At 41.0% G+C, this 13,165-nt stretch overlaps 1 protein-coding gene across 4 annotated transcripts in view; it reads right to left on the reverse strand.

Annotated features, from left to right (window-relative positions):
- NGEF (neuronal guanine nucleotide exchange factor) overlaps positions 1-13,165 on the reverse strand; it is a 76,790-nt gene that overhangs the window by 46,645 nt on the left and 16,980 nt on the right. For 2 of the 4 annotated variants that reach the window (XM_088132575.1, XM_088132574.1), the window contains exons 1-2: positions 10,510-10,646; positions 3,507-3,636 (exon numbers count right to left, since the gene is read on the reverse strand). In XM_088132575.1, coding sequence (XP_087988701.1) covers positions 3,507-3,518 — 12 coding nt within the window. In that variant the 5' untranslated portion in view covers positions 3,519-3,636; positions 10,510-10,646. Of the gene's footprint in view, positions 1-3,506; positions 3,637-10,509; positions 10,845-13,165 lie in introns of those variants that run through there. The other 2 variants (XM_088132572.1, XM_088132573.1) reach the window with 2 other exon arrangements.

The following is a 13,165-nucleotide window of genomic DNA, read 5'->3' on the forward strand; positions in this document are numbered from 1 at the left end:
CTCCTCCATGCCCTGCCTTCACTGGAACTCCTATTGATACTCCTTCCTCACATATCAAAAGGTATGTAGACTCTCTTACCGCCTTTGTTACACTCTTCCAGAGACAATATGATTGCATCTTATGAATGCTTTTGAAATAATTGTTTAAAAACTGCTTTATATCACAAACAATGGGCTCCAATATAGTCACATTGTGATTACTTCAGTGACTGGTTTCAGCACATTTGATATAGCTGGAATTTTTTCTTTCAAACATGAACATGAAACTGAGAGCTTAGTTCCATTTTAAACTCCTATATAAACTTTCACAATTTAATTTATCTTGCTATACCAGCTGACATCAAACCATTTATCTCTGTCTACTATAACACAACAAATGGAGGGCAAAAATAAATAACTAAATGGCCACCCTTCTAGGTCCTCAGTTTTCCCAAATGAAATCTTATTCTGATCCAGATGCGAAATAAGTCAAGGACTGTGCTTATATCTCTTTTAAATGGTCCATTTCCATCTATATCATAGCAAAGATTACACTAATTAGGTTAAAATAAAATTTAGAGGCTTCCTAATCAAATGAAATATTTCAGGGGGTTTGTAGATGTACCCAGATACAGAAACATGCATATAGTTAATTTCATGCATATTTTGTGGCAAATATTGGACAATGGAAATAAAAATGAAGGGGTCAGCTTTTGTTCTGAGAAACACTGGTACTTTTATATTAACTCAAAGCAGGGGACAGCAAGAAGCTAGGCTGAATCTCCAGAAAATGTGAGATGTATTCAGAATTCTCAGAACCTGACGCATGTCTATAACCCTTCAACTGTTTATACTCTCAATACCCATGGATTCTAAATAAAATATAGAAAAGGAGGGGAATCCTTAAACATATTGAAAGTGTAACTGTTACTTATAAAAAGGGTAACATCTCTTTCAAGTTACACTTGACATCATAATTTCACAGACACATCCATCCTCTTGAAAATGGCTCCCCATTTTCAAGAGGATGGATAATTCTTTTGAAAATGGAACCATAATTCAGGTTCCCCATCAAGCTCTGGTAATCTCCTTTCCAATTATTAACATGCTTCCTCTCCTCCAGCAACTGGTCACTGCCCTGTACATCTTTTTTATCTTGGGCTGCTAAATTGCTATGTTCTCAGCTGCTTTCTTGCTTCTTCTTCCTCTTCCTCTTCTTCTCCTTACCACCATATTTTCCTCAACTTTTCTACTAGCACGTGTCTGTTCTACCCTGACTTCTTCCACTGAGCACACTTTTTATTTCTGCCCAGACTGGGTGAAACATACTGTGCTTTCTTTCCTTTGTGCCCACTGTCCTGTAATGGTTCCCTTTCTCTTAAAACAAACACACACCCTTTAAATTGCAACGTAGGAACTTTGGAACAAAACTTCAAAATGACAACCAATGGTACTCCTGAACAATCAGTTCTTTGTTGTCACAAATTTTCTAGAGTTCTACAGTAGAACAAAGCAATGAAGAATGACCCATTGTATTTGCTTTGATCAGAGCAAGGTTTGGGCAGTGGGGAGGGGAGAAAGGGTCTGTGGGAAGGGGATATGAAGGCAGCTGGGTACAAAGAGTTGGGAAGGCAAAGGAAAAGAATGGGGAATTAGTGAGAAGGAAACAAACCTTAAAATGAGAAGGTAAGTAGTAATATACCTGCCCACGTGGGGCCAACCAGCAAGGGTTCCATGGATTGGAAGGGCAAGAAGCAGGGAATAAGTAACACAGGCCCAGCAATGGCTGTAGTATAGACAGAGCACCAACCTGGGCCTATTACCAATTCACTGCAATCCAGACTGGAATTCATTAGATCAGCTTCAGGAAGCAGCACAAGAAACCAGCAGCTTAGGCTCTAGCACACTCCTAGTCACAAACTGGACTGAAATGTGCACTTAAAAAAACCCAACAACTTGTAGATGACCTGCTACAAGAAATGCTAGCCCAAAAATGTTGCTGCCTGGTTCCTCTATCTTGGTTAAGGCTGCTATTTCAGAACTTATCCAAGATATTTACCTGCCTGAGGTAGATCAGTTCATGTCCCTCAGCTGTTCCCCACTCCCATTCCTGGTCTGCCATTTCTTTCTCCACCTCCCTCCATATAAGTTGTACAAAGCTGCAGCTCTAGTTCTTGATACTTGCTCTTGCTTCTCTCTTCCTTTCAATATTTTTTTTGTTGTAGCTGCAAAGCAGCAGCAACATTGGGCACTTACAGTATAAGCTTTCTAGGGATTTCTGACCCTAAAGAAAGTTTCTATCTTGCTTTGTAAGTTTTTTCCTCAGAATGAGATCGGAGGTGTCTGGGTGAGAAAACCCTACAAGAGTGCTTTTGACTGCCTGGCTGCTTCAGCAAATACCATGGGCATTATCAGGCACGCCTCCATATCTGCCTGGGAAGTGAACTGAGTCCGGTGGCACAGATTAGTTGTTGACATCACTCAGCATTTTCCGTCATAGTTCTTCCTGCATCAGTGGTGAGGCCTGAGATCAGCGGGAGGCATTCTGTGAGAAAGTGAGGATTCTGATTCTCTGTGAGGATCTCAAGCCACATCTGATTATCTGAATTTCAGCATTAAGTGATTGGAGTTGAAATAGTTTTTGCCTCTGGGACAAACTAATATTCAGGCTCCTAAACCAGCAATGAACAACTTTTTTTGCACTTAAATGAAAAAGAAAACCTTTCAGTGAATTCAGGAATCATTGGACTGGGCAGGATCAAAAATGTGCTTGGTTTTTGGAGGGGATTTTTTTAAAAAGTGATATTCTCTTCAAACTTCTCCAAATGGAGAAAAATCAGCCCTTTTTTACTTTGTGTAGAACTTAAGGCATCTATGACATTCCTTAAGTCCCTCTCCAGAGTTTCAGAATTGGGACAAATATTTTGGCCCTGCACACTTTGGAGACCACCTTAGATTGCCCACAGCCTATCCTAGATGGTCATTCCCGCAGACAACCAGCAGGCACAACCAGATCCTGCCTTCTTATCTTGCACAGATGGGTAGGCAGGCAGGCAGATTGACTGATTGATAGCCAGTGGCAGTGGAGAAGGTTGGGTTGTTGCAGCGGGCAACCCTACTAGTGACTAGGGTGTAAGAAGAGGTCTGCCATCTTTCCCAATCTGTTGTAGGTCCATCTGGCCAACCCAAGGAATACTTTCAAAAGTATTCCTATACCATTGTGGCTCCTATTCCGGTTTTTGTCTGTTCTTTATTATAACGCCATCTGAAACCCTGCACTGCTGGGCAACAATCACATCTTGATTGTCAGGAGGAACCACAATTTGGACAAAGTGGTTAAATAAATAACAGTAAGCTTAACTGAACTGAACTGAACTAAGAGGATATTTCCAGAGAAAAAAGAAAGAAACAGAAAGAAATGGAAGGACAAAATTGACTTATCTATTTTAATCTTAATGAAATATCATTTCACCCTTTCTATTTTACTTTCTGTATTTTCAGGGAAATGAGATATTATTTTTCCTTACCTTTGAAACCATTGTTCTTCTGTGGCTGTCATTTTTGGCTTTACATGTAGAGACAGACTCTTGTGAAATATGCGCAACAGTTCCTCTTTGTTCAGAAGCTCATTTGTGGTATTACCATTTTTGAGTGAGCCTTTAAGTTCAAGAAACAAATGTTTATAAGTAAGTATGTGCAATTAAGAAGAGCAAGAAAGCGATGCCAGTCATGTTCAGTGGGCAAGGCTGATGCATCCTTTCATACAACATTTTCCAAAATACTAAAGAGAACATAGTATGCTTAACTAAGTATATTGCTGTTATCCTACAAAAATCCCAATCTTTAAGACCTCATTCTTGTGAAAGAAAGAATTATGAATATTGAATAAATATTGCAACCTCTGGTTGCAGCTTTAAATATGCTTTGTTTTATGGAACAGAAGATGAAAGTAATGTTGTGTTTCGTGGTGCTTTCAGAGGAAAAACTAACCATTAGATGTACTGTAGATCTCAGTAGTCCTAGAACCAGTGGCAGAAGGGAGTCAGGATGCTCATAGTCAAATTTGCTCAAATGCAAAAGTGAGGACATCATTTAAAAAAAAAAAAATAATGATTTATAGAGTTGCCTATCTCACAGCAGTGACTCTGAGTGGCATACGAAGATTAAAACCATAATAATAATATGTAACCCGTGACATCCTGGTTTAAATGATAACCCTCAAAACAAAAAGCCACATCACCAACAAAGCTCATTTAACTTCCTGGCCCAAATGCCTGGGGGGACAGCCAGGCCTTCAGTGCCTTATGAAAGGCTAACAGGCTCAGGGCCATCTGGATCTCTGGGTGGGGATGCTATTCTCCGTAGGTAGAGAAGGCACGACTGCAGGTCCAACAAGATGGCATTGATTGATGGAAGGGACCCAAAGTATTCCCTCCCCTACTAGAACTGGGGAGTGGACAGAAACAGCGGGGGCAGGCAGTCCCGCAAATAGCTTGGTCCTATGTCTTGTAGGACTTTCTAGGTGGTAACTAGCACCTTGAATTGGATCTGAAAGTCTATTGAGAGCCACTGCATCTCACAGAGAAGAGATGTTATATTAGTGTATCGAGAGGCACTATAAACTACCTGCACTGCTACCTTCTGGACCAGCTGCAGCTTCCAAATGTTCTTCAAGGGCAACTCCATATAAAGTCTGTTACAGTAGTCCAAACAAGAGGAGATTAAGGCTTCCTTGTCCAGGAATGAGAAGCATTCACCACCTCATGGACCCAGCTGCCTGTTACCTCCTGGAGAATTTAATTAACCGGAATGGACAGGGATCTAATATACAAGTGGCTAAATTCAGAGCTCAAAGGATCCTGTCCACTTCATCAGGGCCAAGAGGTTTAAACTCCTCCCAGATAACTGGGAAGACTATGCCTCAGGCAACTCCACAGGCCTGTACAGCTGGAGTCCAACTTTGAGTATATCTGAGCAACTTTGAGAGCCACTGCATCTCACAGAGAAGAGATGTTATATTAGTGTATCGAGAGGCACTATAAACTACCTGCACTGCTACCTTCTGGACCAGCTGCAGCTTCCAAATGTTCTTCAAGGGCAACTCCATATAAAGTCTGTTACAGTAGTCCAAACAAGAGGAGATTAAGGCTTCCTTGTCCAGGAATGAGAAGCATTCACCACCTCATGGACCCAGCTGCCTGTTACCTCCTGGAGAATTTAATTAACCGGAATGGACAGGGATCTAATATACAAGTGGCTAAATTCAGAGCTCAAAGGATCCTGTCCACTTCATCAGGGCCAAGAGGTTTAAACTCCTCCCAGATAACTGGGAAGACTATGCCTCAGGCAACTCCACAGGCCTGTACAGCTGGAGTCCAACTTTAAGTATATCTGAGCAACTTTATCTGACAGATGCCTAGAATAATCTTCATAGTGTACCCTACCCAGGAGGGACCTGGTTACCCTAAATAGAGCCACTGGTTGGCACTCTGCAGATGCAATAAAGGTGGAGAAATAACTACATTTTGCCACCCTTATTGCCATGAGGTAATCCTTCAGAAAGGTTCTTATCCATGTTGTTCTTCGTTTTTGTCCAGCAACATTCTAGGTGTCTCTTATGCCATTTCATCACCTGGGGCTCTTCTGAAAACCAGGAGGCCCTCTGGACATAGAGAGTCTGCATAGGCATGATTTGTACTAACATCAAAGTCACCCTCTCATTCCATGCAGCAACTAAAGCCTCAGTCAAACTGCGTACCAGAGCCCTAGGAACAACTCCAAGATCTCTCTGGAACCCAGTAGTGTCCACCAGATGCCAGGGGCAGACCGTTTGATAGCTCCTGGTTCCCTGTGGGAAGGTATGACACCAGAGAACTCCAGAGCCAGCAGGGAGTGATTTGTCCATGGCAAGAGACTGATGGTAACATCCTCCAGCTCCAGATCGCATTGCCAGTGCCCCTAGATAAAAACCAGGTCTAATGTATGGCCTTTGCTGTAGTCAGGCCAGAGATAATTTGGGTTAGGTCCATGGTTGCCATGGTAATCACAAATTCCTAAGCCACCTCCAGGTATGTACCCAAGGATGGCAGATTGAAGTCCCCTGGAAACTTAAGTTTGGAAAACTCCACTACCAGCCAAGCCACAGACTCTAGCCGCTCCAGTAGGGAGATTGCTATGCAACAGGAAGGCTGCTACACAAGCAACAGTCCCTTCTGATCCCTGTAGCCCAATTTCACAAACAGGATCTTACACCATACAATTTGTGGTGCAGTGCCCCTGAAAGCTATTAGGGATTATCAGGTAACAATTGCCAGACCTCCACCCTGACCCTGGCTTTGCAGCTGATGCCACACACAAAACCCAGCAGGGCACATCTCAGAGAGGGGAACCCCTCCCTCTGGATCCAGCCAACTTTTGGTGATGCAAACAAGGTCAGATGTCTCACCCACAATTAAATCATGGATGAGGCCAATTTTATTACAGGCTCACTATGTATTAAGCAGCAGCAGCAGCCGCCAGAAGACAGGGTCTCTGGAACCTTAGTTACCAGGCCTCGGGGCAGACCACAAGGGGCTGGAAAATGACACCAGTACTAAACATTGAGGTCACCTTCCATGAGAGTGGCTGTCAGGCCCAGCCCAAGAACGATGATGAAACAGTCCAGTCAAGTACCGTTCCTTTATTGCTTACACCTTATAGACAGAATCTTGCCAAACTAAATCTATACTACAGCAACTAGTGGATATACCCTGTGAGATTCTAGGGAGTGGCTATCCTGAATCTCTTAGTCTTCTCATGCTTCCCCTGTGGACTCTGTTGCCTCTTGCTTCCTCTTCCCTCCTGGAATGCACCCCCTCCTTCCTGATAGCCTTGATCTCTCATATCACTCTCCTTCTCATAGATACATGTCAGGCCTAGCCCAAGGAACTCCAAGAGACCATGCAAATTCAGTCCAGCTATGTTTATTAGCTACAACCTCTAGCAAGAATCTTCCCAGACTAAAACCCCAGTTCCCAAAGTCCTCCAGCCACAACAGTGTGAATTCCTCAGGAAGGTGCCAGTCTCATCCTTTTGTTCCTCCCACGCGGTTCTGGTGAGTAAGAAAATGCTTATCTCCCTGAGCTTGGCCTTCCTAATTCCATTCCATCACAATACATTCCATCACAATGGTCCACCCCCTGTTTTCCACTATATCTCCCTCTACCCATCACCACATTTGCCTGCCCCTCCCTCACCCCCACCCCCACCCCAATCTTCCTTGAGCTTAGCTGCTCCACTCCTATGCCAAAGAGCCTCAACATACTACCCAACATAGCAACTACACCAACAGTGACTGGTACTAGCCTCAGGGAAGCTTCTGCCTCACACTCAGCTTCCCTCTGCTTAGGCACCAGCTACTCCACCACTTTCTTGCACAACCTCACATCAACTTATAACCCACTCCACCCAACCCAACCAACCCGCCCCACCCTAACCCATCCTGCTCTCACCTGAGTGGGGAGGAGCCACACCAACCTACAAGGCAAGGGTAACCCAGAGTTTGCCCCTGCCCCTCACCCAAGCAGAAACAGCAGCAACAGCCCACAAAAATGACTCCTCCAGCAATCCCACCAACCCCCCTCAGTCCATAGCTCTAAAATCCAACAACCCACAGTCCCGCCTCCTCCAGATGATACAGGGGAAAAGATCCTTAGAGTTGGTTGTAATAAAAGTTTGGGAGGGTGCTCGCTGCAGCAATCCACCAAGATGGAAGAAAGTGGCAGCAAGGATGGTACTGGCAAAATGGCTGCTACTCCATGTGGTTAGTCCGATGGCAGCTGCAGCATGCAGGCTAATCCCGCTCGAAAGCCCCTCCCTGCTCTTGTTCCCACTGCCATCCCATGCCAAAAGCTGGAGATGAGCAGAAGCCAGATAAATCCTCCTCTGGCTGCTCACAAAAAAGGAAGCTGATGCTTACTTAATAGCTGACAATTGGAATATGGCTGGGATGATTCTAATTTTCTAAGACCTCAGTTCTGAATCATTTCATTATTGTCTCTGCTCCTGTCTACCCTGTCCACTGATACTCCAGTTCTTGAACTGAATCTACTTTTGGAAACTAGCTGCCTATTCTCACCTTCTTCCTTGAACCTTATGCATAAGCCTCCAGTTGTTTGCTGGCTCCGATGTTAGTTATTGATTTCTTGACTTTTTCATCTGGTTACTGGCAGCCTGGCAGCTTTACTCTAGGCAGGACAATATCATTAAAAAATTCTGCCCTTATTAAAATGAGCGCTAAAGCATTAAATGCAATCTAATCTGATTCATGGGATAAATGCACTGTGGCAGTTTATATTTTAAGGACCTTTATTAACATAGTTTATTTTGCAATTAAATATGCATTTGATGGTCATTTGTTGCACACTGCTTTTATGCCTTTTTTGATGAATATCATTTCTAATAAGAATACAACATTCTGCAAACAAGATTTGGTGCCTCAAAAATGCAGTATTCTCTTGAGATGTGTGTTCATTCCTATGACTGCAGCATTGAATATGTTACATAAAGCAGTAAGGCTCAAATGAACTTTTTAAATGAAACCAGTAAAAAGAAACTCAGTTTTTCTCAACTATTTTTAAAATACACACGTATGTTCAATTTAGCATTCAGACAATGTTTATTTACTGTTAGACTTGTGTACTTTACATACAATATCTCATTCTATACGTCTAGAATACATTTTCATTTTATTGTATGTGTCCCGTCTGTCCTCCTTATTTTTGACCAACAAAAGTGTAAATCCAGAGCCAGCTCCCCTGAACTATGAAACCTTTGACCCTGATATTAGGATGCAGTTGAGCCAGTGGCCAATTACCCTTGCTACTCCAGCTAGCCTTCAGCCTGCCTGATCCAGAGTTACTTTTGGTTGTAAGAGACAATAATTCTTCATTTGGATCTACCCTGGCCACTAGGCAACATACTTTCCCTTACCACCATCCCCAAATGAAGAGCAACAGCTTCCCTACTGGCAGGAAAGGAAGATATAAATCATAAAAAATATAAACAAATAAAACCAGAGCTGCTATCCAAAGTACCCAAATGCCCACTTTCAATGGTACAGTAACAGAGCTTGATTAACAATATTCCAACGTTCTCAAAGAATTAGCTAAAAGATAAAAAGCTCACCCATTCTTATTGTCCACTCACTTCAGCCAACGCTGCAAGAAGTGATTCCCCATTTGTCAAAGGTTTAGGTCTTATGGGGGCAGGCAGTAATCCACTGAGATTTGAAGGCTGAAACTTACTCTTTCCTAGTTGTTTGAATAAATATTAACTGAGATAGAGATTCACTGCCTCCTAATGAAGTCAGGAGTTCTGGAGAATATATGGATTCTTCTTCAGCTTTCTAGATGAATAAGCACTGGTTCAACAAAGAAATAGCAGGGAGTACAGTATGTAGGACAGCAAAACTGGAAGGCTATACCCATTCCAGTTTTAACCTATTGGAGAGCAGGCTTTTTTTTCAAATGGATTCTTCTACTAGACTCCAAAAGGGCTATGTTGTTTACAGTTGCAATGACTCTGCTGTATGCAGGTCAGAGCCTTGATGCAGCAAGTCTCTGGAGTTCAGGTGATTCAGTGAGAAAAGCTGTATGGTAGCCTGGCAGATACTGCATTGACAGGGTGGAGAAGATGTCTGTCTCGGCATGCAGAAGAGCTTATTTTATCCCTAGACTACACTGATGACTGAAGCAGAATATTAAGTAGCAGTTTTTGGTTTCATGCTCTCTGCTTACAATTTTGCAGAGAAAGAGAGATCTACCTTGTATATCACATATTGGAATAAGGAAAGGGCCTGGTTGTTTATGGCAAATGATGCTGTAATATGGAGCAAGATGAACCTCTGTCCCAAACAAGGCGAAAATACTGCCCCTTCTTAGGGGGCTCCTCCCTCTTTTTGGTGACAGGGGCAATAATGGACTTAAAGTGGGCATCAAAGTAACTTGTATTGACAGGAACAAAATTGTTATTCAGCTAATTTAGGAACATTTTGAATCACTGAATTGTGTACATAAATGCTAAATAAAGTAATTCCTTTGTGGGGTGGAGGAACAGAAATCCACATGGATTTATGTTACTTATCAACCAGGTTATTTAAATTATATTCTGTTACCCTTGGTTTTTGAGGATGCAATTCTACATTCCCATTTCTACTTTGGAGTAAAGATGTGAGGCTTCCTCATTTGTATAAAATATTGTGGTTGTTTCTTTTCTTTCCTTTGCTCAGCTTTGGCAAAAATAAATAAGACTCAGTTTAAATAAAATTTATCATATCTTGCCTTGCTTGATTTTCTCTTTTCAAACCTGTTTTTTCCCCTTTCCGACTTATTGTAACTTGATATCCAACAGACGTCTGAAGACAGTCACCCAGATTCTGGAGTCCTTGTAGACTGACATTGTCTCATTTCTCCTGCTTTGCTTTATTAGTACCCATAATTTTCAATCTCAGTGGGAAAAGAAGCAAGGCTATCCACTTAGGCAGCTACTTACCTTCAAAACGTTCCATTTGAACTTCTTTACTACTCCTTACTTTCTTTCTGTTTCGAAGTCTGATAGAACGATAATATATGGAATTTCTTCGAATAGGAATATAACGTGCCTCTGGTTCTTTCTCAGTTATATTGTCAGATGCCTCAGAATCATCATCAGAGATCAAGTCCAGGCTTGATATTGCCTGTGGAGGACTATCCTTCTGGATACCATTGGCTGATCTCCCACGGTGTCGTTGTACTTCTTCCAGTTTTTCTGTCTCCATAGCAACAAATTTTATTGTTTAATAACACGGAAGCAAACGAGGAAACTTTGCAAATTCCATCAGAACTCTGCTTTAGAATTAAAAAAGAAAGTAAAATGTATTTTTGCATGAAGAATAAATTGTTCTTTGAAAACAATTTAGAAATTGATACCCTTCTTGATTATTTATTATTCCCTACCCCTTTAAGATCATTAAGCAATTTGAAACATTAATTGAAAGTAGAATCACTCATAATGCTTTCAGAACATTGATCTGGACTATGATTCATGATTGTCTTGATCCCACAATCTGCCTTGCTATGAACTGCAATTTCATGGAAAAGTTATGTATTAAAACCAAAATTTAACTTACGCTTCAATAGAATTTACTTTTTAATGAAAAACATTACAACTAATGTTTTAGAATATTCAAACACAAGATTCTTGAAGAAACACATTTCTGATCTAGTTGGATTATCTCCAACAAAAACAGAAACAGCACAAAAATAAGCTAAACAGAGGTTAGAAATAGCTAGAAACAATTTAGGTAACCAAACTTAAAATCCTAAACCAAAATTTTGTTTCCCAGCTTTCATCTGTTATGTCATGTGCCTCTCTTCCTTCAGCAAGGTTATATGGTATTCAATACACTTGTACAACAAGTCAGCCTGATCAATAGGGAAGTCTGGTTTGACTAGGATTACCAGACTTCCAGGAAAAGGAGGACATGTCCTCCTTTTTGTCCTCATGTCCTCCATCCAGCAGGCATAGCCTTTAAATCAAATATTCTCTTGCTTTTGAGTATCTCTTCCCGAGCAGCTTTTCTCCACAGCATAGTGCTTCCCTAATAAGTGCTAAAGCAAGTGAACAAGCTCTGTGCTGCCACCTTGATTAGTTGATTTGTACCCTCCCTCCTGCTGCCTGAAATTGACAAGACCTTAATCAGTTATATGCTGAAGGCTTTTGCCTCCTAACTGCTCTTTCCTGTGGTTGAAAACCAGTCTTTCTGATGCTGGAAAATGTAATCTTATATACATGTAGGCCTAAGTACTTTTTTTTGCAGTTTTTTTCCTGTAATTTTTGTCACAGATGCCAAGAAAGTTAAACAATGTGTCCTCCTCCCCACCCCCACCCCACCATTTGTCCCCCTTTTCTTGTCTGTGTCCTCCTTTGCTTGTTCAGATGTTCAGATATCTGGTAAAACCTACCTTCAACTGAGTTCTGCTGTTAGTGTTTGAACCTAGGTGTAACCCAAAGTATAACCCAAATGCCAGCCTTTCTGAACTCAACCAAAATCATTAATAGTAATAATTATCAAATCCCAGTAACAAGGATTAGAAAGTTTGTATATCTTACAGCCTTTATTTCCAGGTCCTAAACTGAAATCAGACTATAAACTGATTTCTTTATAGTCAGCAAAGGTTTCCAGGGGTTTATCAGTTGTGGACAAAAACTGTTGGTGGTTTGATTGGAAAAGTCATATCAAATCAATCCAGCTTTTACTACATATAACAACATTTTGCTTTACAGATTAAGAAAAGTAAGGCTATTTTTATTGCCTCCATTCATGTATTCTAGCAGACAGTGGACATGAATCCTTTGAACTGTTTAATTTCTGTTTGTCTTTTCTCTTCCACATACATTCCCCAACAAGTGAAAACTTTAATATCTTTGACTATTGTGACAGGCACCTTACTAGTCTTGTAAAAGCTTCCCACAGCAAAAAAAAGCAATTACACGTTAACTTAGGTACACCCATGCTCCTTGCTGCAATTTTATTCTTTTACACCTTAAAATATCTTTATTGAAATTTTAATACCATAAATATCCAATAAGTATATTAAACAGGAGTAAGCAACCTTTTGATGGCCAAGAACCATATATTTGAAAGGGCTGAGAGCTGGAAAGTGTTTAGGGCTAGATGACGTATCTGCAAAAGACAGTCTATTTGGAAAGAGTGATATGCCTATTTTAGGGATCACATTATGATTCCTGTTTGCTACATCAAAATGATGCAGAACTGTGCTTTTCCTTTTTCACAATCAGAGGGGGTTTTGAAAGCCACTCAAAGGGGACTCTAGAAGGCTGCATACCACAGTTGGAATTTCCAAACACAATAAATTGTTTAGATTTTAAATCTAAAAGTGCTAATTTATTCTAAGTTTAATTATCATTACTCCTGTTTTTTAACTATGACCTTCAATTATCTGAGGTTTTTAAATGCCTTATGTGTTAATGTTAACAGTTTCAGATGTTACATCAAATACTAATTTCAGCTAATTATAGTCTAAAATTGAGAATATGATTTGAGATTGGAAATATATCACAAGTTAACCATGATATGGAAATGCTTTTTTCCTATCCTCTCAGAACTCATAAGATGTCTCCTGTTGCTATGGTGGAACTGCTTCTG

The sequence above is a fragment of the Python bivittatus genome, unplaced genomic scaffold (assembly GCF_059951505.1).
Source record: "Python bivittatus isolate LINGU-HERP-01145 unplaced genomic scaffold, Pbiv_v1 ctg000980_np1212, whole genome shotgun sequence".
In the NCBI taxonomy this organism is placed as follows: Eukaryota; Metazoa; Chordata; class Lepidosauria; order Squamata; family Pythonidae; genus Python; species Python bivittatus.